This window comes from Elephantulus edwardii, unplaced genomic scaffold (genome assembly GCF_000299155.1).
Source record: "Elephantulus edwardii isolate Elephantulus edwardi_28Jun2011 unplaced genomic scaffold, EleEdw1.0 scaffold00128, whole genome shotgun sequence".
Lineage (NCBI taxonomy): Eukaryota > Metazoa > Chordata > Mammalia > Macroscelidea > Macroscelididae > Elephantulus > Elephantulus edwardii.
The window spans coordinates 2992525-3019804 of NW_006399878.1; the positions used below are offsets into that span (position 1 = coordinate 2992525).

At 37.6% G+C, this 27280-nt stretch overlaps 2 protein-coding genes across 3 annotated transcripts in view; one reads left to right on the forward strand and one right to left on the reverse strand.

Annotated features, from left to right (window-relative positions):
* The window catches only part of MTMR7 (myotubularin related protein 7), a 219195-nt gene extending 199351 nt beyond the window's left edge, over positions 1 to 19844 (forward strand). Inside the window, exons 9-14 of the mRNA XM_006893550.1 lie at positions 1289 to 1414; positions 2431 to 2480; positions 13082 to 13282; positions 14538 to 14678; positions 16651 to 16777; positions 19307 to 19844. Of these exons, the coding sequence (XP_006893612.1) occupies positions 1289 to 1414; positions 2431 to 2480; positions 13082 to 13282; positions 14538 to 14678; positions 16651 to 16777; positions 19307 to 19669 (1008 nt within the window). The 3' untranslated portion in view covers positions 19670 to 19844. The remainder of the gene's footprint in view (positions 1 to 1288; positions 1415 to 2430; positions 2481 to 13081; positions 13283 to 14537; positions 14679 to 16650; positions 16778 to 19306) is intronic.
* Positions 19845 to 24782: 4938 nt separating this feature from the next.
* Positions 24783 to 27280, reverse strand: part of VPS37A (vacuolar protein sorting 37 homolog A (S. cerevisiae)) — a 52423-nt gene continuing 49925 nt past the window's right edge. Inside the window, exons 9-11 of one of the 2 annotated variants that reach the window (XM_006893552.1) lie at positions 26883 to 27026; positions 26287 to 26367; positions 24783 to 24851 (exon numbers count right to left, since the gene is read on the reverse strand). In XM_006893552.1, the coding sequence (XP_006893614.1) occupies positions 26287 to 26367; positions 26883 to 27026 (225 nt within the window). In that variant the 3' untranslated portion in view covers positions 24783 to 24851. Of the gene's footprint in view, positions 24852 to 26286; positions 26368 to 26882; positions 27027 to 27280 lie in introns of those variants that run through there. The other variant, XM_006893551.1, reaches the window with a different exon arrangement.

The window sequence follows — 27280 nt, forward strand, 5'->3', positions numbered from 1 at the left end:
TCTTTCCTGGCAACATGTCCAAAGTTAGTAAGGAATCTATTTTCTATCTGGCTGTTACTTAGAAATTCCTGTGTCTTTTTTTATGACATCGTTATGTTTTGCTTTATTAAATAATAAGAGAGTAGGTGTAAAATTTCATATGGTCATAGCTACTGTGATGTAATTGCCACTGTTTCCTCCCAAGGGCAGGGTAGTAAGTGTTGGGTTGCTAACCAAGAGCCAGGCAGTTCAACCCTCTCGCCACTCTGTGAGAGGAGGATGGGAAGGCCCCTTCTGAAGGTTTAGAGCCTCAGGAACTGAGGGAGGATCACCAGATGTCAGAATTGACTTGTGATGGTAGTAATTTCTTGAATTGACCAAGATATGCAAAATTCTAAAAACAGGGTGCTTGCTCCTTTGTAATCACTAGTTCACTAATTGCTGTCTAGTTGGAACTGACTCATAGCCGACCCTCCATGAGGTTTCTGAGGCTATAAGTTGCTCAGAAGGAGATTGCCTGTCTCTCCCCATAGAGACACTAGTGGATTCGAACTGGCAGAGGAGCCCAGCCTTTGGGTTAATAGTTCAACTCCTTACAGACTAGACTGCCAGAGCTCCCTTATTCGCCGAGTCATAGGCAACTCATAGCGACCCTATGAACTTTCTTAGTTTCTCCAAGTTAATAAATAAAGTTTCTAGAAGCAAGCTATTTCGGAAGTGGATGCCACTCCTGCTTCCAATTATTTGCAATAGGAAATAGAAATTCCTTTTCTTAGCAGAGATTTTCTGGTATAATATTTCCTCTGCTTTCTCCTTTTCCTTCCTCCTAAGTCCCATTCCTTGGCTCTTATCCTTTTATTTTTGACTTTGGGGTTTTGTTTTATATTTTAATGTATTTTGTATCTTTCCCAGTCTGGGGATGATAGCTCTAGAATTTCAATATTGAAAAGGGTCCAGGTGGAAAGCTGGAAGGGAGTTAGTGTTGAGCGTGGGGACATGTTCTGAGAATGTGTTTGCAGAGGACACACACTTCTGCTTGGCCTGTGTGTTTACTTGGCATGGCTTGGGTAGTGACTTCTGGATATAACAGCATATGCAGGCTGGTAAGGCTTTGTCCATCCCTCCAATCTACTCCTTGACCCAGTTCCAGTTGGGTGGAAATTACACACCAAGTGAGTGAGCAGATGGCATTAATTTTGCTTTTGGGGCCTATTTCTTTATGTGAACATAAAGCCAAACTAGTTCTAACAAGAGATATTTACCTTTTTGTTCCTTCTTTTGTGACTCTTTGCCAATCCTGTGTTTTTAGGCAGTTTCTGAGGAGGGAGCAAGTGTGCTTGTTCACTGTTCCGATGGCTGGGATAGGACGGCGCAGGTGTGCTCTGTGGCCAGCCTCCTGCTGGACCCGCACTACCGGACTCTGAAGGGCTTCATGGTGAGTATGGCTGCCCAGAATTGCCTGCTTCTGGGGACAGACCCTGAAACAGCCATGGGTCTCTCTTCCAGCAACTGTTTGAAACCTCAGAGAGAGAAGGGGGAAAAAAGGGTCAGTGTTATTCTTCTCTAAGGAGAAAGTGAGCAGGGATTATTAAAAGGAAAGACCTTGGGATAAAGAGTTAAAGTTCTGAAATGGTGAAAGAAATTCAGATCCATGCTGTCAAATTTTAATTTGGAGGCAAATGTAAAATATATTCAGTAGTAAGAATTTGTAAAATAGTGAGGTTTTTTCACATAATTTCCTCTTTAATACTCTGAGTTTTATATCACATGTGAAGGTGTAACAAAGTGATTTTCAGAACGAGTATTTAGGGGGAAAATATCTGCAGGTAGCATTTGTTTTCTTTTTTTTTTCTTCTTTCTTCCCATTTCCTTCTTGCGATTCTCATTTCTGTTCATCCTTCTAGCTTAACCCTTCCTGTCTTCTGAACTCTAGCCCCTTCTGATCGTGTATGATTCATTGTTCCAACAATGGGTTTAAACACCACAGAGATTGTGGGGATGGTATAGGATCTGGCAGGGTTTCTGTTGTACAAAGAGTTCCTCTAAGTCAGTACCGACTCACTGACACCTTAAAAGGAGTGAATACCTGCCTGGTGGTAAGTGAGTATGTAACCTTTCTTTGCTTCAGTTTATCTTTTAGCAAAATAGGAATGGTTATAATATGCATTTAACAATTAAGCGAAGTCCATATAAAGCAACATGAACTGAGCATACAAAGTATTCAGTGAAAGGTATTATTGTGTTTTTATGAATGCATTGTAGTTTCTTTTTCCTGTAGATGGCCTTCAGCCTTGTCCCTTGGATATGCATCTCTGAGGCTGATGCTTCCTTGTTCATTTGCAGGAGACCCTAAAGGTGGTTCCAAGGACCACTCAGCTTTCTAGTTATTATTTCTTCTTTTTCTTCGGTTGCTTCTCTCCATAGTATTTATAATATTTTTTCTTTTTTTAGGTATTACTTGAAAAGGACTGGATTTCCTTTGGTCATAAGTTTAATCACAGGTAAAAATATTTTTAAAACCTGTTGTTTTGAACATTTAAGATAAAAGCAATATGTTGTTATTGTTGTTATTGATTGCCTTCGAGTTGAGCAGAACTCATAGCGAGCTACCCGATGAACAAAAGGCCTGGAGCCCTCTACAACGAATGACATTGATCAAATTCACAGACTTTCTGGAGGCATGCTATTTAGGAAGTGGATGCCACTCCTGCTTCCAAAAGAGCAATATTGTACTGAAATTTTCCATTGGCTTGAGAAATACCCTTATTTTTTAATGGATTTTTTTTTTACTTTGTTTATATTCTTTGGAAAGTTCTCAAGTGTTTGTCATATTTACTGTATCATAGATAAAGAAACTTAACTCTGTTGTTAGTTATAACTCTGCTCCCTCTTAGCAGAGCCAAAAGAATATAAAATTATTCCAGAAGAGACTAAGAATGTCCATTCATTGCCCTAGGATGGAAAAAGCTCTTCATTCTTCATAACACACATACTTGATTTACTAAAGTATTCCATTGCAGAAGTGCTAATTTTGTAATATGCAGCATTCATTTTTAAGCTATGTGTTGTGGAATATTTCTGAAATAGTTTCTCTTTGATTTTTTCATACATTGGCACACCCTCCCACACACATAGACATATGCATACATAAAAAACACACAAAACAACCCAACAGAAACCTAAACCCACTGTTGTCAAGATGACAAGGTAATTCCTACTCCTGATAACCTTCCACTGGGTTCTGTGCGTCTTTATGGGAGGGACACTGCCAATCTTTCGTCTAAGAAGGAGCTGTTTGTTTTGAGCCACCAGCCTTTTAATTAACAGCAAACACATGTAGCGCCACACCACCAGAGTTCCTTACACAGACACTGTGTGTGTGTGTGTGTGTGTGTGTGTGTGTATGTGTGTGGTGGCCTTGTTGTGGAGACTGTGAATAACAGTGTCATAAAGAACGTATCAAGCATGTCTTTTCAAAGCTGCTAAGGTGAGCAAAGCAAAAACATTGAGAGCAGCTTCCTAAACATTCGGGAAACTTACACTGATCATTTCACATTTCTGATCTTCAACAGTTGTGTCTATTGCTGAGACTGTATTTTTATTTTCTCTTTCGTGGCACCCAAATAACCCTTTTGGATTCCTTCTAAAAAACATGATAGAGAAAAGGCATATTCATTTAAAAATTAATATAAGCAGGAACATGATTGTAGTGTACTATTGAAAAATAAAGATACTGGGAAATAAAGTATATGTAGAATAGGGAGATAAATTATGTGAAAGTTTAATTTTGTTTCAGAAATAGAGGTAGCCCTGGAAATGTGAGTAACTTCACTTTTTTGTATGTTATTTCTATTCTCTTCTTTGATAAGTTGTCTTCTTCATAATTTTTTAAAACATATTACAAAACATAAAACTTTAAGTTGCTTATATCTGTATATCTTCTTATGTCTCACATTACTATTGCCTAATGCCATAGGTCAGTTCCATCTCACAGTGACCCACCATAGGATGGAGTAGAACTGCTCTGTAGGGTTTCCAAGGCTGTTGATCCTTAGAAAGTCTATTGCATAACTTTCTCCCATAGAGTGGCCGGTGTGTTCAAACCACTATTTGTGATAGCTGTGTTGACTTAGCTAAGCCATTTTTTTCAGTGGTTTGGCTGATATGTAGTGATGTCGTTTGGCAGTAGTATGGTGCAGTCATTCTCTATTTTGTGATAAGTTGTAATGACTTCCATGAGTGACCAATCACTTGTAAGAGCATTTCCTTGGGGTGGCTTGCATCCAGTATATATGAATATTCTTGGCAAAACTCACTGCCTTTTTGTACTTGTGCTGGATGCTGCATTGAGGTCATCATCCTTGGATTTCTGGTTATTCAGACTTGAACCAGTGGTCTGCCATATTGTCTGCCCATCTTGGCATTTTTCAGTCTCCCCAGCCCAGGAATCAGCTGCATGCCAGTGCTGGTTTTGTCAGCCCCTCCAGTTGTGTGACACAGGTGAAGCCTCCAGCCTGACACCTGACTAAGACTTGGGACTAGTCAACTTCTACAACTGTGTAAGTCATTAACTTGGGATAAATCGGTCAATACAAAGGCACATGGTTCAAATATACCAGCTTCTCCAAGGGAGAGAGATGAACAGCTGTTCTTTGTGGGGTACAGCCTCTGAGTTGGACAGTATGAGTTGGTTCCACCTCAATGGCACATAACAACAACAACAGATACCTTTATGAACGTCACTGATTTTCTTTGCTGGAGAATTCAGCTAAGACATTTGGCATGAAGAGTGGTGTAAGAGAAACAAAATTGTTGTTATGTGCTGTCAAGTTGTTTGTGACTCACAGCATCCCTATGTACAACAGCTCTGAACCCTGCTATATCCTGTCTCAACGTTATTGTCTCTGAACACTTACCCTCATTACCCCAGTCACTGAGTTAGTCAATTTCATTGAGGGTCTTCCTTTCTTGCACAGTTCATCCAAATCCCAAGCATGATGTCCATCTCCAAGAACTGGTCCCACCTTGCAACATGCCCAAAGTATGTCAGAATCTCTGCTTCCAAGGAACAGCCTGGTTTCACCCTAAGACAAACCGGTTTGTTCTCCTAGCAGTCCATGGTATATTCAGTACTCTTCTCCAGCACCACAGCTCAAAGACATCAATTCACCTCTGTCATCCTTAGTTATTGTCTAGCTTTCTGATGCATAGCAAGTAATTGCAAAGGCCATAGCCTGGATCAGGCACACCTTAGTCACCTGACTGACACCTTTGCTCTATAGTACTCTTGAGAGGTCCCTGACAGCTGACTTTTCCCAATCCAATTAATCTCTTGATTGCCTGGCTGCTGGTACCAAGAGTGTTGATTGTGGAGCCAAGCAAACTGAAGTTGTTAACAATCTCAATCTCTTCACCATCTATCATAATGCTGCCAGTGAACCCAGTGGTGAGAATCTTTGTTTGCTTGATGTTGAGCTTCAATCCGTATTGAAAGCTTCAGTCTTTGACCTTCTGCAGCAAGTACTTTAGATCCTTCTCAGTTTCAGCAAGCAGGGTTGGGCATAGAGCAGGTTGTTGATGAATCTTCCTCCAATCCTGATGGCACATTCCTCCTCATAGAGCCTACCCTCCCTGATGATCTGTTCTGCATATAGATTGAAAAGGTATGGAGACAGGGCACATCCCTGGCATACACCCTTCCAGATTTTGAACCACGCAGTGTTTCCTTGCTCTGTTCCAACAACTGCCTCCTGGTCCAAGTATAGGTTTCACATGAGCACAATAAAATGTTCTGGGATTCCCATTCTTCTCTGAGTCAGCCACAGTTTGTTGTGATCCACACAGTCAAATGCCTTTGCATAGTCAATGAAACATAGATAGAAATTCCTCTGGTACTCTCTGCTTTCAAAATCATAAGGGTATTGTTGTGTGCTATAGAGTTGGAACCGACCCATAGCTGACCCTCTGTCAGGTTTTCATAGGCAGTTAATTGCACAGGAGATTGTCCATCCTTCTCCCATGGAGTCGCTGATGGCCTTAAACCACGTGTCTTCAGGATTGCAGCGCAGCTTCTTGCCACTAGGCTACCATAAATTCCTAATCATGAGTTTATAAAAATTGTTCCTGAAATCTGACTAATCAGTGACTCTGCTACATTAGTAAAAATAACCATAGGAGAAGTGAAAATATTAATATGGAAAATGTCAGGTATTGGTGAATTGTAAGGCTCTGAGTGGTAGCACATTTGATACCTTTCTACAGTTTTGTCAGATCAACTATAGGGAAACGAATTGGTCTCCCTACTTATATAATACAAAATGGTGAAAGAAAAAAAAAGCTTCATATTCACAGTGGAAGAGTCACATAAAAGAGCTGACATTTTCTACTTGTTCCCTGAAATGAAGCCTAATCTCATAGAGAACAGAATTAATATTATCAAAAACCAAACCCAGCGTCTTATAAAAGTTGCTGAATTAGTTGAGATTTTTGTTCAGCAAAATAAAATAACTTTTTCCTTGAGTTTAAAAAAAAGTTGCTGAATTAAAATGCCAATTGAAGTCTCATCCTTTAATGGTCTTTGAAGTTAACATGAGGGCATTGATAGGGAAGAAATGGGATTCTGAAACTTGGAATGTCAGCAGTGTTGTTGTTGTTATGTCCCATTGAGTCGTTTGTGACTCATAGTGATCCTATGTAAAACTGCCCTAAAACCCACTCTGTCCTTTGCCAATCTCACTGTCTCCAACACACCCATCCTTATTACCCCAGTCACTGAATCAATCCACCTCATAGAGGGCCTTCCCCTCCTGTGCTGTGACTCCACCCTAGTCATCCAAGGATGACTTCCTTCTCCAAGGACCGATCCCTCCTTGCAACATGTCCAAAGTATGTCAGATTAAGCTTTAGAATCCTTCCCTCAAAGGAGCCACCCAGTTTAACCCTCTCTAGGGTGAACCTGTTTGTTTTCCTAGCAGTCCATGGTACATTCAATACTCTTCTCCAGCATCACAGCTCAAAGGCATCAGTTCTCCTTCTATCCTCCCTAGTCATTGTCCAACTCTCTGATGAATAGCAAGTGATTGCAAAAACTGTTCTCTGTTCCCTGTATCAAGAGCACCTTAGTCTCCAGAGTGGCACCATTGTTCTTCAGTACTTTGGAGTGGTCCCTGACAGCAGACTTTCCCATCACAATACGTCTTTTAATTTCCTGGCTACTGGTGCCAAGAGTGTTGACTGTGGAGCCAAGCAAACTAAAGCTGTGAACAATCTCAATCTCTTCACCATCCATCCTGATGCTGCCAATTAGCCCAGTGGTGAGAATATTTGTCTTCTTAATATTGAGCCTCAATCCATACTGAAGGCTGCAATCCTTGACCCTCTGCATCAAGAGCTTCAGGTCCTCCTCAGTTTCAGCAAGCACAGTTGTGTAATAGGAAATAATCCTGAAGCAGGATACATTGAGCTCCTCAATTCTGCTGAGTCATTCTTGCCAACAAAGCCTTCAGCCTTCCCCCATTCAATGATATTAATCCATCTGTGCCAAAATAGTTCTTATCTAAGATAATGCCTAGGATGGCGCATGGGGCATTGCCTTAACAGAATGTTACCAGAACCCATTTGCTTCTAGAACTACAGCTACGTTTAAGTCCCAGTGAACCTCAAAAGATGAAATACTACATGACCCTGGAGGAGATATACTGCAGAAGAACAGCTTGATTTTTCCCAATATGAGCAAGCAGAATCCTGGAGAATATGTGAGGGAGTGACTAGCAAGGATATGGAATAATACTAAAAGCAGCATAAAGTTAGATCAGTTGGAGTTTATTGACTGGGCCTATTAAACACAGGTTCTTCATTCAGCATCTCAGCTTGAGAGGTTAGGAAAGGATCTAACAGTTTATCTCATTATTTCACTGATGCATGGATTGTGTGTGAGCCAACACTAAATCAATTCGAAATTCTAGACCTGCCTTAGTATACTACAGAGGAAAGTATCCAAAAGCTTAGAGAAGTTGGCTTGTTAGAATATCATGTTAGACCCATAGTCCCCACACATGGAGATCCCAGAGGACACAGCTTTTACTGCATCAGTGAACACCACATTTCTGATGGGAGCCCAAGTATCCTTGAAAACTCTTGTGATTGCTATTTTATGTAAGTCAGCTTTAAGGGTGGGAACTTCCCTAAATTAACATACTTAACTACAATGAGAACTCTTGTAATAGTCTATATTGTGTTTTGCTGTCAACCAAAAGGCAACACATCTGTTGTGGTAGAATTCACCATCAGTTTTGAAAGCAAATGGTAGACAGTGTTCTCCCATTAAGATTTAGAGCCTGAGAAACCCAGTAGAGGGTTGCTATGGTTCCAGTTGCTTTGAAGGTAGTGAGTGACTTAGTGAATGAACTACAGTGGAGCTGATTGGATCATGTGGCGATAGGGGCCAAGGGCATCACTTAAATGGCAAAGGTTGGACTGGTCATTTTGATGGACAACAGAGCTACACAATAATCAGGATTGTCTGACAGTGTGGACTTCGGTTTTGGCTACTGCATCATGGTATTCCTAGGAGTGAAACAGATGAGAAGCCTACTCAAGAGTTACTTGATCTATACTAGTGGAAGAATTTTTGGTCATATGAAGAGCAGTGTAACTTGAGTTACCAGAAAAGACTCATCGCCCTCAATCAGTTCTCAGACAGCCAGTTCACAGACCCACCACCCCTTGAGGAAGGACCTCATTACTCACCAGCCAGACATTAGGGGCATACAGTGTTCAGTTACTGAGACAGCATTACCTCAAGTCTGTCTAAAAGTTAAGTCTACTGGAACCCTGAGTCTATCCTGTAGTAATTTTGCCAGTTCTGGAATGCATAATAGGAACAGATATGCTTAGCAGCTTACAGAACCCTGACATTTGATTCCCAGCAAGTGGAGTCAGGGCTATTATGGCAGGAAAAGCCAACTAGAAGTTATTAGAACCAGAAAGATGGTAAATCAAAAGCAATGTCATTTCCCTCAAGGAATTGCAGATTAGTGCCACCATCAAGACCGTGAATGATGCAGGGATGGTAATTCTTATCATATCCCCATTTAACTCACATACTTATGGTGCCTTTCAGCTGTGGTGTTGGAGAACAGTACTGAGTTCCCATGAACTGCCAAAAGAACAAACAGATGTCTTGGAGAAAGGCGCATCTAGAGTGTTCCTTGAGAGCAAAGATGATAAAACTTCACCTCACATACTTTGGACATGTTGCTAGGATGGGCTATTCCTTAGAGAAGGACATGATTCTGGGAATGGTGCAGGATTTGGCAAAGGAGAGGAAGACAACTCAACTGGTGGATTGACACAGTGACAGCTACAGTGGGCTCTTGTGTGTCAGGGAGTGTGAGGATAGTACAGGATAGAACAGGGCTCAGATCTTTTGTTCATAGGGTCACTATGATTTGTGCTTGACTCAACAACACCTAACAACATGCTGAGTCATGGGCTGTGGCCAATGGTTTATCTGGATGATCAGGGACTTGGAAAGAAGCATGTTTGCAAAATTAGTCGCAAGCCATTATCAGGGAAGTGGTATGTGACTAGACCTCTCTGAATGGGTCAAAGAGGTGAAGATATACATATGAATGCTCACCAAAGGGTGACCGTGGCAGAGAAGAATATTAACAACCAGGTGTATGAAATAACATACTCTGTGGAAAGCAGCCACCTTTGCCCTGCCACTCCTGTCACTGCCTAAAGCACTCGTGCTCACAGTGGCATTATGGCTGGAGGTTCTGTATAGGCTCAACAACATAGACTTCCCTTCACTAAAGTCAACGTGGTTACAGCTACTACTGACTATCCTGTCAGCAGCATGATCAACTCTGAGTCTTTGATATGAACCTTTTCTGGGAGTAGGCTGATTACTTTGGATGACTTCCATCATAGAAAGGAAACCTTATGTCCTTACTGAAATAGACTTTTACTCTGGATATCAACTTGCCTTCAGTACACATAATGCTTTTGCCAGAACTACCATCCATGGACTTCTAGAATGCCTTATCCACCATCATGGCATTCTTCATGGTATCACCTTAGGTCTGGGCACTCATATATCAGCAAATGAAGTATGGATATGGGCCTGTGCTAATGGAATTCACTGGTGTTATGATTTTTACCATCATCCTGAAGCAACTGGGTGGAGAGAACAATGACATGTCTTCTAAGGGCACAATCACAGTACCAGCTAGCTGGCAATACCTTCCAGTGTTGGGCTGGTGTTCTCTAGGAAGCCATGTATGTATGCTATGCACTAGAGTCCAGTATGTGTCCTGGTTTCTCCTGTAGCCAAGATTCATAATCTCAGAATTAAGGGGTGACTGTGACAGTGCCACTATTCAGTATTACTATTAGTGACAAACTCTTGGGTTTTGCTTTATGTCACCATGACCCTCTGCTCTGTGAATTTTGAGATAGTAGTTCCAAGAGTAGGAATGCCCTGAGCAGGTGACATAACATAGATTCCATTGAACTAGAAGTTAAGAAGCCACTCACTCCTTTTGGGCCCCTTGTGCTTCTGTATCAACAAGGAAGGAATAAAGGTACTGAACTGACTGGTAGGACTGATCTTGACTATAAAAGAAAATAAAATTGAAGAGCACTTAGGGCATTTCTCAATATTACCATGTTCTGACATTGAGAAGAATGAGAATCCCAGAACATTTAATTGTGCTCAGACTAAGCCTTTACCTAGACTGAGAAGTTGTGGTATGACAAAGCAAGGGAATACTACTGCATGGTTTAAAACCGAGAAAGGTGTGGATCAGGTGTGTATCCTTTTCCCATCCCTATTCAATCTATATTCAGAACAAATCACTCAAGAATCTGGACTCTAAGAGAAGAATGTGTCATTAGCATCAGAAGAAGATTCATCAACAACCTGCATGCCTTATGCAGATACCACAGCCTTGCTTGCTGCAGAGGATCAAACACTATAGCCTTCATTCTGGATTACATCTCCACATCAAGAAAACAAAAGTGTTCACCACTGGGCCAACAAGCAACCTCATGATAGATGGAGACAACCTAGAAATTGTAAAAATCTTCATTTTGTTTAGATCCATAATCAACATCCTGCAGCCAAGAAATCAAAAGAAAGTGTGCTGTCAGGGACCTCTCCAAAGTGCTGAAAAGCAGTAACACCAGTTTGAAGAATAAGATCTACTTGATCCAAACTATGATCTTTTCAGTTATTTACTGTGTATTTGAAAGTTTGACATTGACTGAGGATAACAGAAGAATTGATGTCTTTGAATTGTGGTTGTGGAGAAGAATGCAGACTGACCCATGGATTGCCAGAAGGACAAAGTACTTCTTGGAAAAGGTACAACCAGGGTGCTCCACGGAGTTAAGGATAGTGAAACTTCATCTCACATACTGTGGGCATATTAGAAGGGGCCATTCCTGGGAAAAAAGGACATCATGCTTGGAAAGCGGGAGGGTTGGCCAAGGAGAGAAAGACACGCAATAAGATGGATTGACACAGTGATTGTAAGAATGTGCTTGAGTGTGTCAGAGATGATGATGGCACAGGATGGGAAGAGTTCAGATCCATTGTTCAGAGAGTCACCATGAGTCATAGTCAACTTGACAGCATTTAACAACAACAGCAACTGTGATTTATAACTAAAGTCAACGGAAAACTATAGTAGCCTAATTCTGACATGGCTAATAAAGACCCATTCAGGAATGGAGGTTTTGGTTACTCCACCAGGCAAAGACCCACAACCAGCTGAAGTACTTGCTAAGGGAAAAAGAAATGTGGAATGGATAGTGGAAGAAGGAATTTCTAAATACTCCCTGTGAATATATGAATAGTTGCAGAAATGAGAACTTTAAATACTTCAGTATTTTGTCTTTGTTTTACATGCATATGAGTGTTTAGTCTTTGTTTTCTTTTTCCTATTACATATATATATATAACAAATTTTATGTATCAAAATACATGAAGTAAACTGAACTAGTGTGGTTTTATTTGCATATATGTTGTATTATGTTTAGTGCAAATATGACTTTTATCATTGCCTTTAATTTGGACATTATATATGGTTTAAGGAGATATATACAGACACCCATTTGACAAGGGATAAACTGGTTGAGGTTATTTGTCAACTTGACTAGGTCATGATTCTCATTTGTTTGGCAATTAAATAATGATGTAATTTGGGAGTTACATAATGATGTAGTTATCTTCCATTTTGTGGTAAAATGTTACTTTCATGAGATCTAATATAATCTGCTATACAGTTTTAAGGGGAGTTTCCTTGAGGCAAGGGCCCTGCAGTCAGTGTACATGAATACTGGAAAAGCTAACTGGCTTTTTTTCCCCCATTATGGATCACCAGCTATATTCCATTGGGAAACTACTTGGTTTCCCTGTGTCTCCACTGGCTCATCATCATTTGACCTCTGGTTCTTGGAATTTGGGTCAGTAGACTGCCAAACTGCATGTCAGTCTCAGGAGGGATTTTCAGTATTCACAGTGTGTAAGTGAGCCAGCAGCCAGCTCTCTTACCTGCTTGTTTTAATTTCATTCGCTTCCACAGCTCAGGAGTCAGTGCCTTGTGGTCTTGGCCTGCAGATATTAGGCTTGCTGGCCCCTGTAGTTATTTGGGTTAGGAGAAGCCTCCAGCTTGATATCTGACCATGGACTTGGGACTTATCAGCTTTTACATGAGCCATTTGCTTGAAATAAACCTGTGTCTATACGTATATAAGCTTTAGTGTGTATATGGTTTTGCTTCTTTTTTGAGCCCAGTCTAAGACACATGTACTTAATCACTGTGCCTCCCTCCTCAATACTAATCCTTTTTTGGAACATATGTCTCATTTCTCTCCTGACCTTTAGTAGGAAAGATCTTACATTTTGTCATACTGAAATCTTAACATTTGTATTTTTTCTCCTCTTTTTTCCAAGTTTATAGCATAGGATATATTTAGAAACAAGAATTGTATTTATCGTTGTTTATGGATTTATAGTTTTCTAGTAATTTTTTAAAAAAGAAACACTAACAACAAACTTGCCTTTAAAAGTCTCTCCCACTTCATTTTATAGATATGGCAGTCTAGATGGTGACCCAAAAGAAATCTCTCCAGTTATTGACCAGTTCATTGAATGTGTTTGGCAGTTAATGGAACAATTTCCTTGTGCCTTTGAGTTCAATGAGAGGTTTTTGATTCACATTCAACATCACATTTATTCCTGTCAGTTTGGAAACTTCCTATGTAATAGTCAGAAGGAAAGACGAGAACTCAAGTAAGTGTTTTGATAATCTAATTTTTATGTTAAGATCTTGGTGATTTAGAGTTTTAGGTGACTTTCCATAGTTTTGAACAACTATTTAACATATTCACACCTATTTCTAACAAAGTTTTTTCTTCTTCTGTTATCACTTCATATATGGCTTAAATGTCATATGCCAATAGACAGGAATGTGGCTTCCATTTAAAAAAAATTTATACCCAGTCCCAAATATTTGTTGTTGTTGTAGTTAGGTGCTGTCTAGTCTACTGTGACTCACAGGGACCTATGAACAATAGATCTGAACCCTGCCCTATCAAGTGGACTAGAGTCAGAAAGTGATCTTTTGCATTTAAATGAACAAAGTTACAAAACTTTAGTAGCTTTACTCCCATAAGAACTGCAAATATAAATGGGAAAACTAATGTGAAATTCAAGCCATAATTTGTCTAGATAAAAATAGCTCTTATCCAGAGGAAAAACTACGTAAAGTATAGCTTTAATAAATTATGAAGTGAAAAACTTAGCAAAAAACCAATTTATCTGTGAAGTGAAAATGCATGATAAAAATATTTTGTGATATATATCAGTTTTAATGTTGGAAATGATAAGTGAAAATAATGTATACTCTAGTAATTTCAACTCCCTGAAGTGAACAGAAAGAAAATGACTTTTTCTAGTAATAGCTTGTTTTTTCTTAAGAATTTTCAAAAGTGATTCCTGATACACAGATTTACAGTAACTGTATAAACTCATTTCTTTGTCTAGGCACAATTTTGTAGTCTATGGTGCTAAATAAGTCAATTCTGATGACATGAGCTTGGGTTTAGAATAGGACTCTGGCTCATCAGCTGTTCCACTGGGAAACTACTTGGTCTCCATTTCCTCATCTGCAGAATGGACCTATTTGATTAAAATTTAGTGATAATTAAATGAAATAAAATAAAATGTAAGCTACTTAGAATAATGTGTGGCACAAATGAGAGCTCAGTAATTACTTGGGGAAACAACCCAAAAAACTAGAGCAGTCTATTGGGAAGAATTAAATACTATGTCAGGGCTAGAACAGAGGTGCTGGTGCTATTACAAATGCTTTGTTAGTCAGGGTTATAGCTCCAGACGAAGGTTGTAGATTCATCTGCTACAGAACAGGGCCACCTTATATTTACAATGATTTAGCAATTATTGGTTCCTCTCCAGATGTAATATTATATATGTACTATTTTTGAGATATAAGATAGGTCATTATAAGACCAATTTTTTTTTACAGGATTCAAGAAAGAACATACTCTCTATGGGCTCACCTGTGGAAGAATCGAGCTGATTACCTGAATCCTCTCTATAGAGTGGACCATAGTCAGACCCAGGGAACTCTGCGTCTCCCCACGACACCATGTAACTTCATGTACAAGTATGTAAACTGCTGGAAACTTACTGTTATGAATTTAAGATTTAGTCACTGCCAATATTTTGGAGGCAGAAGCATATGAAACACTGTTCTACATGACTTTTTTTTTTCTTTTTCTGGAAACAGGATACACTAGAGAATACTTGAATATTTAAGCTGGTAGTTAGCCAGTGTCTTCCCTTCTTTTTTCAAACTCAAGCTCCTTGCCATCAAGTTGGAATTACCTCATAGTTGGCCCTCCAGTGGATTTTTCAGAGGCTGTAAAGTGCGTGGGGGGAGATGAACCATCTTTCTCCTGCAGAGCAGCTAGTGGACTCTATCCTCCTGCCTTCGGATTGGGAGAAACCACACTCTTTATCCAGCAGGACAACAGAACTCCTTTGTTTAGGTGACAGGATGAAAAATAACTAGTAAGCTTGGCTGCACATATGTGTAAATGTCAACCATTATGTAGAATTTCTTAAGAATTCACTGTTTTCTAGTTCCTCACAACCTAAGTTAAAGTTCATTCTTAAAAGTGAAAGAAAGGAATAAAGAAAGTTGAGTAGATAAGGTACCTTGTAAGTTAAATGTGAAATCCCAAATTTAGTAACAGCATGACATGTCTTATCTACTTGTCTCTACTGAATCACTTCTAGGGATGTACCCTTGTGGAAAGAAATTCTTTTAAGATTGTATATATAATGGGATAGGAAGTTCTGCTGTCAATCCAAAAACACCGTCTCCTATGCAGGAGAAAGATGGGCATTCTTCTCCTGTGTAATTTACAGCCTCAGAAAACCTGCTGGGGGCTTAGCATCAGGTTGGTTCCAACTCAACAGTTTACCAGTTTACACACACATCTGAAATGAGGAAGAGTGTCCTGCAAGTTCTTTGCACCATTTATGTATGTATTTTACATTTTGTCCTCTGGCTTATTGATAGGAGAAAGAATTCAGGGGCCAGCAAAGACAGAATCTACAGAGAAACTGCATTCCTTCTATCCACTCACCCCAAAGACATTTCTTCCTCTATAGTTTATTCTTGTTTCAGTCTTAAGTCACTCACTAATTGTGATTAAGTTGAAACTGACATACACTTAACCTTCCAGCAGTTCTCCAGACTCTGTAAACAGATGGTGGGTTTCAGTCACCAGAGAGACCCTGCCTTTGGGTCAGCAGCACAACTCCCTAGGGGCCACACCACCAGAATTCTCAGTATTATTTTGTTACAACTCTCAATTTTATTAGTAGTATAGTAATCCCTTTGTGCTCAAGAGCATGCCTTCATGGTGTCTGTACAACAGCAGTTTTGGGAGCTAAGAGACACTGCAGTTGATTTTACTGCAACTAATTTATTAACAATAAAAAAATAGTTTACTGAAGACCCAGTACCTTCCTAGGTACTGAAGATTAACAGTGAGTGACATTCATTCTCTTCCTTCAAAGCACTTTTCTAAATAGAGTAGATCTAAGATATCCCTATGATAAAGCTGTTTGATTTCATTTGCATTCTAGTGTGCTTTATTGTGTAGGATAAAAAGGGGGAGGGAGGGAAGAAAAAGCTAAAAACATGATGAAGTTTAAGAATAATTTTGTGAAGAAAGAAAAAAAAAGAATAATTTTGTGGATGAATGGTCCCAAATGTTAATAGTTATTCATTTTACAAGTTTACTTTAAAACTAAGACCGATTTTCTTAACTTGAGAAAACTGAAAGTAGTGTAATGTGCTGTTTCAGTCTGTTTTTTGAGAACATGTGTCCTCCAATTGAGTAGCATATATGTAGGTAGATACTTTCTATGAATTTACTCTTCTCAAAGGCTTATAAGTGCAATAAAAAGGCGGCATTGCCATAAAATCACTTGACTCTGAAATTTGCTTCTGTTTCTTATAAAACTGTGAGATTGTGGTATCAAAGACTTTAGAGGATTTGAGAGTGTGGCATTGACAGGTTTTGGTATGGTGACTTCATGGAAAGCTCTGTGGTCCTGTCCAGGTTTTGGAGTGGCATGTATAACCGCTTTGAGAAGGGGATGCAGCCCCGACAATCAGTGACAGACTACCTGATGGCAGTGAAGGAAGAAACGCAGCAGCTGGAGGAAGAACTGGAGGCTCTAGAAGAAGTAAGACACACTTGGTATTGTATATGTTTCCTGTACTTTCTTCTTGAAGAGTATTTGGCCACAAAAGTCTCTAATGACACTAAAAACCACTGCTGTAGTTTAATTCTAACTCAGTGACTCTGTAGGGACCTCTGGTGCCTCAGGGGTAAGAAGTTGTGCCTGCCAACTCAAGGGCATGCAGTTCGAACACACCAGCGGCTCTGTGGGAAGAATATGGGCAGTCTCCTCCACTGTAATTTACTGCCTCTGAAAATTTGCCCAAGGGTCAGCTAGTTGTCGTTATACCACCACCACTGCCACCACTGTGACTCTATACGACGGAGTAGGGCTACCCCATAAAGTCCCCAAGGCTATATAGTCTGGGTGGCTGATGGGTTTGACACAGACCTTTTGGCTATCATCCAAGTGCTTAACCACTGCATCACCAGGACTCTTTTTTCATGACTCAAAAAACCCTACCCAGCAGGAGACTGTCATCTTTCTCCCACAAAGGAGCTGGTGGATTCAAACTACTTGCCTTTGGACTTGCAGGACAACTCCTTATCCACTAGCTCCTTAACTTTCTTGGCTGTTGTTAGTACTGTCGAATGGGAAGTGACTCATAGCTGACCTTTCAGTGAGTTTTCAGAGGCAGGAAATTGCAGGAGAGGAGACTGCTCATCTTTCTCCCACGGAGCAGCTGGTAAATTCGAACCACCTGCCTTTGGGTTGGCAGCGCAACTCCTTGCCACCAAGCCACCATAGTTCCCTTTCAGGACTGTTGTGTACTGTCGAGTTTGCACCAGCTTATTGCAGACCCTCCGGCAGGTTTTCAGAGGCAGTTAACCATTGCACAGGAGAAGAGGGTATGTGAAATGTACCAACATAGCTGTTTGGTACAGCAGGAAGCATCGTCTTACCCAGGTGGGAGAAGTGAAGTCCAAACTTAGCTGTTTAGTATATTTCAGACATCGCAATTGACTCACTTAAATGGTTTGCAAGTAGCCTGTTGCTAATATAGATTTATCTTGTTACGGTTAGAGTCATAAAATTAATGAGAAAATTGATCCATTCTGATGGGAAAGTGCATGAGAAAATGATATTTGAAATTAAAGAATGAAATCATATATATATGAACTTGTGGTAAAAATTTATTTCTTTTGCTTTTAAGAATAATTATATTCTACTTATCTTAAGCTATATGGCTCAAAATTGTGTTCTCTACTTCTTGTACACACACTTGCCTTTTCGTTCTTGTGATTTTCCGTTCACTGATCATTCTGCTGGAATATTGCCTTATCAGCATTTCCAAGTTTTATTCCTTCACAGTCCTATTAAAGGACTGAAGCTTAATCTGATTTCTGCCCTCTAACCATACTCTTTGCTTTAAATAATTTAAAATTAATTCACCAATTAATTTTAAACAATTTTTTGACTCCTCCACATTCCTGTATTATAGGAACTCAGCATTTAAGAGTCCACTATTTTCAAACCCCAAGTTCTTTATGGCTTGATGTGTATTTATAGATCCTTATTACCCATATTGCCAGCATAGTACTTCTGCACAGTCATATGGTGAGTTTTTGAAAAAACTGATACATTAATAGTTGATCTTATAACTCATGCCCCTCTAGCAATGAAGGTTGAAATCTAGAAAAAGGTGTTCAAACACCACAAATATCCATCAGTGGGAAAAAGGATAAACAAAATGTGGTACAGGCATGTGAGGGAGTATTATTCATCCTTCAGAAATAATGATGTACATATGTACCACCAAAACATACTAAGTGAAAGCAGCCAGGAACAAAAAGCTATATATGAGATCTCCTTTTTATAAAATGTTCATTCACACTAGGTGAGCTACAGAGGTAGAAAGGAAATTAGTGTTTATCAGGGTAATGATTTCCAATGATTATGGAGTTTTCTTTTGAGGTGATGAAAACATTTTATGATTATGTAGTAGGTAAAATGCACAACCTTGTAACTATACTGACAACTACAGAATTGTATATTTTATAGGGCACAGTAGGCAGTGACTTGCATCTCAACAAAAACTAGTAAAAAAGCAGTAAAACAAAATCCTGTAAATCCCTACTTATTTCTAGGTGCTTGACTATTATGTGGAACCCGGGGGGGGCGGCGCAGTGAGAGTCCCTAGGGAGCTGAGCTGCTAACCCCAAGATGGCACTGTGAATCTACCAGTGGCTCCTTGGGACAGAGACGGGCCGCCTCCTCCAGTGTACTTTAAAGCCTCGGAAAACTAAGACTGTCAACTGAGTCTGTTCCGACTCTATGGCACTGAATATGAGTGGTAGCACCTGTCCTTAATTTATAGGTAATCTGCACTAAAGGCAGGTGTTCTTACCCCTACATTGGAGATGGTCAAGCCAAGCCTCCTAGTATTTTGTCAAAGTTTATAAAGTCTATTTGAACCCATGTCCCTATAAACCCCGTGCTCTTTATACTCAGCTGAAAATAATACTAAAGACACTTTAAAAAAATGTTATTTATGATATTCCCCTGAAATTGTTAACTTCTTCCTTTTTTTAGAGGCTGGAGAAAATTCAGAAAGTCCAGTTGAATCACACTCAAGTGAAGAGTAAACCAAGTGAACCCAGCAAACACTCAGGGTTTTCTACCTCAGACAACAGCACAGCCAACACACCCCAGGATTATAGTGGAAATATGAAATCGTTTCCATCCAGGAGCCCATCACAAGGAGATGAAGATTCTGCTCTGATTCTAACCCAGGACAATTTGAAAAGCTCAGATCCAGATCTGTCAGCCAACAGTGACCAAGAGTCCGGGGTGGAGGATCTGAGCTGTAGGTCCCCAAGTGGTGGTGAGTGTGCGCCGAGTGAGGACAGTGGCAAGGACCGGGATTCTGACGAAGCAGTGTTTCTCACAGCATGACCTTTCCACCTGGAGTTCCAAAGTAAGAGACACACAAGAAACACTTCCAAAAATAAGGGAGCTGTGCAATTTAAAATAAAAAATAGCTCAAGAAATGGTATGTGCTATCAGGAATAACATGCAGCTACAGAAAGTTGAAAATGGCCAACTTTTATTTTCATTAAGATGCTGAAGAATAACAAAAAATAATGAAGAACAGGAAATAGCCGTTTTATCAAATGTAACCCTTTCCTGACCTGCAGGACATGGAATGACCATCCATGTTTTCCACTTCTTGGGTTACCGGAAAGCTACTGCTCCACTGATGATACACACTGCTGGCAGGGAGGACCTGATAACTGCTTAAAATGGAAGAAACTGGCTTTACTGCAAATTACTGTTTTTACAGGGTATTGTGAGAGGTATTCCATCCTGGAGGTGTGCGTGTGCAAAGCTTTTGTCTCCTTTGGCTTTTGTACAGCAAGATAAGCCTTGTAAGTATATTTCCTGGTACCTGTGTGTGTTATTTGCAGTAGTAGTTCTCACATAGATTCCACATTCCTGCAAATACCATATTTTCAGGTACTATACAATGTAAATAACTGTGAAAGGATCTAGACAGTGATATAGAGTCTAGAGAGACATGCTAGTTCCCCATAACCTCTCCCCAGAGCCCACAGGGACCTATGTATCCTACATAGTATGTTAAAAAAAAATATCCATAATAGCTATAAAAATTCAGACCCTCAGTGATTCAGCATGCATTTCATTAATGAAAAAGGATTTTATAAAAATATTAAAAGTAGAAAATGATTTGTCATGAAAGAGAGAAGGAAAATAAACTACCACTTTAAAATACTATCTGCTACGACAATATCTACTAACATCTGAAGTAACAGAAAGCCATCTTCCTATCACAGCATGCATCTGTCTCTAGGGCACCGCAGCCCTTTCCTAGTCCTCCAGTATCATCTTTAACCTTTCCCCTATTTCCAGATCCTTATTTTGTGTTTTCTAAAACATAACATTTTCTTCTTTTCTGATTTTATTAGTATTTTAAAAATCAGAGCTCATTGTTGAGTAATTCCTTCTTATAGTTAATAAATAAATCATTGTAACTGAGGAGCATTGTAATAATGCCTTAAGCTCATGTTTTGGGTTTAATAATCACTTTTATTTTTCCTTAGATAACATATTGTTATAAATTTTGTTGATTACTCTGAACTTCTTCTGTTATTAATTTTTAACATGCTAAGTCTTGTGACTTTTTCTCTAATAGGGGTCTAATTAATAAAGAAGATGGACCATTCACTCTCTGGTTCTTATGTATGAATTATGATCATATTAGCTTTATTAATAACAACCTTATATTACTGTTCCAGAGACTGCAAATATCAAGATCTTGTGGATCAACCACCCTTCTGATCCCTGAAGAAAAACAATGTAAAGTTTGTAGGGTAAAAGTTCCAGGGGGGGAAAATCTGCTAAGAATGAGAAATGGCTTAATTAACATCAGTAACAACTGGTGACCACTGACTGCTAAAAACTTTATGTTCTGTTAAAATGCACCTTTGAAGTCTACACAATCTCCCTCTCATGATAAAAAAAGCAATATTGGGTTAACCAGTTTTTATATGATTAAACAGTGAAGAAAACTTGCTGTTTGGGCAGATAATATTCACATTATATTTTAAAATACTTAAACATTCTAGAATAAATTTAGGTTTAACTTTCATAGTCTACATCAATATTTTGTGTGAAATTATTTTATAGGAAAATATGTTAAAATTGGAAACAGAGCAAGAAAGCGATATTGAAATCTTAATAGGATTCAAAGTATAACAATATATGTAAATTAAATAATATTGTTCATATTTAAATCTATATTTGCTTTAATAATTTTAATATATATCTGTAATATATTAGAGACTTCTGATATAAAAGTATTGCTGTGTAAAAAGTAAGGCAAGTGTAATTCTTTTAGAAAATAAAATTGGAACATTCTCTAATGAGAGTTTCCAAATTAAGTATAAATAATACTTTTCATTTCTTCAATATACTGTTTATGATAGTGAAAGAGTAACTTGTTAATTAGAAATACTTAAAAAATAGTAATGCTGGCTTTGCATTTTTGTAACTTGCATTATGTTATTTTTGTAGTTACCACTCTTAGAAACTTTACTGCCTATTACTGAAGCTGTGACTTTAATTTATTCCATTCTGCCAGAGGCAATGTATGTCTGCCAAGGAAAAAAAATACAGAAATAGTAAAATTTTAATAGTAATAATAAAAAGAAATTGCACAGTAACTAAGTTAAACAGGAATATACATTTATTTTCAAAAGCAAACAGTAAAAAATATTTTGCTATTTTAAAATTTAATTCTTCAATATGACATCTTCTACATCAGTGATATAAATTTTCTTTTGTCCCCAAACCTTGTTACATTATCAGTACATATTTAGTTTTCTTTTTAGAGATTTGACCTGAGATTTATAAAGGATACATTTATTGCTTAGAAACACTTTTTTTGTTCTTTAATAGGGTCTTGAAAGAACCTGGCCAATCTAATAAGAAGACTAAATCTCTAACTGCACATTTCAATTTTAAATTAGGGGTCAATCAAAAAGTGCTATATTTAGGGCAATTGGTTTAAAGTAATTGCAAAGCTGATTCAAAGCAGATTACTTTCCAATTAGTAAGTTTTAGAGCACAAGTGCTTTATTATTTATAGTAATATTCAAACATACTTAACAGATTAAAAAATTTATCATAATCATCTACTCACCTGATATTCCTAATTAAGAATAAAACATTTTTAGAATAAAATAAGGTGTGGGGAAATAGGGGTGAAATCTTGAAAAACACTTTTATTCCTAGGGATACTTTAGGGAGAAGTTTAGTTTCTTCTCCTAAAATGACTCTGAACTATTCTATTTAAGAATATTTAAATTATGATCAGACTGACTTGTCAAATAATCTGTATTCCATTCAAATATTCTATATTCTTAGTTTATCCCTAGGAGTTTCAACCTTAAAACATCTTTAGTATGCAGCTCATTGATCTAGTACATTCTTCTACTTAATTATGTTTCACTGTTTACATATTACAAACAAGTATCCAAAACAGTCCTGTAACTCCTACATTTTCCTCTACCATTCTGGTTTCCATCTAGTCTTCCATGTTAAAATAAAATCAGAATCTCTACTTTGCCATAAATGTCTTTTTTTCTTTAGGAAAATGGTCATTTTTTTAAAAAAAAGCAAAAATGACCAATTTTAAAAGTAAAAAACCAAAAAAGGGTAACTATAAATTTCTACTATGCAAGCAGAATCCAAATTTAAATGAGTATTATTTCCAGCTTGGGTGACTTACATAACCTTTATCTGAATTGATTTGTATATTTGATAAATACAGATAATTGTGAAGAAACATTTTATTTCACACCCAGGTTGTAATGAGGTTATTGAACTAATTTTGGGAGATAAAATAGCTATGTTAACTGGTGTAGCATGAAACTGCAGTAGTTCACAGTTTAAAGAATCAAAGACATTAAGTTATTGAGATGTATCATGTAAATAATTGTATAGAAAAGAGTTACTCTGTATACTTTTTTTCTTGGTGGAGAGAGAGTTAGAAACCTAAACTATGTTTGAGCCATCTTTGTACACTATTTTCATGTTGCTTTAATTTTAGGGGGTGCTTAAATAAAACTGGTGTGTCTGCTGCTGTTGTACTTGGTTTCTAAAAACTCCACCTGACTTTCTGAAAAGACTGAGATTATCAAATCCTCCATTTAATGGTAGCTGGTAAAACTGAAGCTCTAATGACCAATGCAGTAAAGAATACTTTCTGAATCCTCAGAGGACTCTGCCACAAGTTTAATGCACTTTTAACCTGTTATCTCACCTATATATAGTCAAGAATAATAGTTACACCATCCTTATATAGTCATTTTAAAGACTAACTATCCTGCCCTTAGCCGTGTAGGAAAATAATTTCAATTTTCCTAAACCTCTAATGCCAAAAATACGTATAGAAAGAACAGAAGAATAAAGATAAACAGTACTGTATGCTGGTGTTTGGAATGACAATCAGATGGGATAAAATTTACACAGAAATATGCTTTAGTTTGTTTTGTGATTTACTACTTTCCTGATCCTCAGAAAGATTATTCTTATTTTCTCATTTATTAGTTCTTAAGGATGCTTGTGAAATATTTTCATTCTGTGACATGGTATGGAAGCAAAGCCCTGGAAAGAGTTTAAGACAAAGTGAAAATTCAAAGAAACTCATTCTAATTAGGATTTCTTAATAATAAATACTAATTATACTTATCACTATATCTTTTCTCTTATGAAAAGCTATCTCACAGTAAACAGTAAAAAATATTAACTGACTTTCTTGTGTCTAGATTGATAACAAGACTTACTAATTAATTTCAACATTAGGACATTAGAAAACATATCCTTACCCATCAACAAACCTCAGATTCTTACAAAAATAAAACAAGAAAGTTTGTGTTGGATGGTGTAAGTGAAAGACAGGTTTCCCCTATTATGTAAATCACCTATTTACTTATATTGGTTTAAAAATGCATAGTTTTAAAAATAAAAACAATATGTAAGAGAAGGTAGTTTGTCGTTTTGATTTATTGTACTTACTAAAAGTTAATTTTTTTTGAGATATAGCACATTGGCAAATGTGATTTCCTGATTCTATAAATATTTAAAAACAAATTGCTTTCTAGAGTTTTCCACCAAGAAAGGAAGAAAATACTGTTCTTTTTACAAAAAAAGATTAATAGGAACAAAATTTAAATAACTAATCATTTTTAATAAAGATAATAAATGGCTTCAAATTGAAAATACAAATTTAAATGAAATGTCTTAAAAATATTGAAACCAAGTTAAAATTATATTTATGAATTTAATTTCTAATAAAAGGAGAATACCAGTGGATTTTAAATGATAGAATGAATCAACAATAAATAATGAACATTTTTAGTGCAAAGAGTGCAGAACATTTTTAAACCAAAGATTATAGCAATCTTTCTAACCTGTACAAAATCAGTTTCACTTCATAGTCTATATAAATTCAGCCAGTGTGATGAGATGCCAAATTGTGAATCATAAATATAAAACAATGTGCTTGGTTTTTTTGTCCCATTTCTCTCTTGGCAGTTCATGTTTTCAGGAAAACCTAGGAAGATACAAAATATAAACTCCTGAGATTTAATCATAAAATGGCAATTTCTGATCCTATACATTCTCTTTAAGATTGCCCTAGTAGGTATATAACTGTGGGAGGGTAAGGATGAGAAAAAGAGTCTAGTATGTTCAAATAAGTAACCAATTATTCAATGTATATCTTCTTTGTGAGTATGAGAAATATAAACTTAGTATTAAAAATTTATAGTATATTACATAGTTTAAAAAAATTTACAGTATAACTTGAAAAATATGATTAAAAAATACTATGTTAATACAAATAAAAGAAATCCAGAGGAACATACAATTTTCAGTTGAAAGTGGAAACGCCCATCATTTCCCTCCTTGTATCCTACTCCCTATCCCCTGGGCCTGTTAAAAGGACCTTGTGGTGCCCACCTCTGGGCCAAACTGATTAGGCCAGATGGACACTTCCTTCCCATACTGGGATAATCTCGTCCCTGGGGATTTGCATGAGGACTTGAGACTCTTGTCAGTCTCCATTGGCTGCCAGCTATGTCGATGGTATTATCAGACCTGTGGGCAGGCTGAATTGTGTGCAGGTGTAACGAAGTCTGCACGATGAGAAAGCATGAGAGAGAGATGCAGAAGTGAGAAACATGCAGCCTTTAAAGGGTGCTTTGGTTAATGATGGTTTCTTGTATGTTTTTAGTGTCTTAGGCAACTGAGAGTTACACCTTCTAACACCGTGGTGGTGTAATAGATCTTCATCTTCACCCAGCAGAAGGATTACTTAAAATTGTTTGGGTGGAAGCCAGTCCTGGCAAACAAACCCTTCCTAAAATGAGACACATGGAGATAGAAAGGAAGAAGTCTGGTAAAAGATAGTGTTGATAGAAGGAAAAACAAGGAATAAATGGCTGATATCAAACACAGGCACAGATAACAGGTAGCTTAAAGTGAGAGAGAAATTTGGTATTGATACTTCTATTGTCCCAAGCTTACTGAACTTTCTGGAGAAGACATTTAGAAAGTGGTACTATAGGAAGATCAATCTGTTATCTTTGTGTAGAGAAAACTCTGAAGTTGGGGAGACTGGTCAGAAAATTATTAGAGCAGTCCTGGTGTATGGTGGAAAAGAGAAAGGCAGGAAATTCATCTTGGAGGAAAAGAAGACTACTAAGAAAATTGACAACTACATGATATGGTAATAGTCTACATACCAGCTCAGAGGACAAAAGTAACTCACTTACATTCTAAATAATTACCTATGCAAATATTGAAAAATTATTTCCATTTAAGCCAGCATCATATATGTATAAATATCTATAGGATAAAGAGCATAATGATGACAGAGTCATAATTATCTGTCAGAAAGCTAAGAATAGGCTCTGATAAAATAAGTTCGACTAAAGAATGGTTAACAAAATACCACTGAAATTCAAGTTTTTAAAACAGCAATTTACCTATAGTGGAGCATGAAACTGGCTGTGCATTGCTGTTGCCTGTTGAAGTTTCTCTTCCTTTGCTCTTCTACAGTGGCAAATCTAGAAAAGAAATGATTTAAAAAGCAATAACTTCTGACATTTTCTGTATTGTAACAGAATTCTAAGGATCTTAATCTGTTGATATTATTTCAAGTTTTGAAGGTTTAGTTTCTAATCTCTTGGAATTTTTTTTTTTAAATCATCACCCTGTAATTTTGTTTGGAAGGTAGCCATCTACTACATACTTCCAGAATGTAAACAAACACTGGTTCTTGATGTCAGTTTTTCTGATTATGTAATTTCATAGAGCTGGGTTTAGAAATAGGAACTCCAATGGCATAGCAGGTTAAAGAATGATACAAATAACAGCTTTTCTAAAATACAATTATTGTTTGATTTACCTGCTTTTGTACACATAATAAGGGGCTCAAGGTATTAGGAAGATGCTATTACAATTTTCAATAGAGACTAAACTCTACCCTACAATAATGCACTAAAGCTTTGTACTAGAGTATTCTTAAATAATTGTTACTATACGGCCTGCCATTTGTCCTCAAATGAAGAGTATTACATACTGTTCTCTTCTCCATGAAGCTGCTGAGAAAATCATCTATTTCTGTTTTCCCCTCCAAGAAATCTTCAGCAATATTATCAGATTCTTCCTCAGCTTCATGTGCAGCTACTTTCAATCTTGCCTGAAGGGCACTTGCACTACAACTCTGAAAAATAAAATCAAGTACTGTTTATGATGCTGAGAAAGAAATACTTTTTAGAGGAAAGGAAATTGTGGTAGATGTGGGGAGAAGCCTGAACAAGGTCTCTTTTTGTGGAATTCTGCCACACTCCTTAAAATGCCCCACTGAGGTTTGTCGTAGAATACAGGGGTGGACACCCAACACACAAGAAAACCAATCTACTGACTACAATTAAATGCTATAAAAAGGGTAAGTCACTGCCATCTCTAGTGAATTAG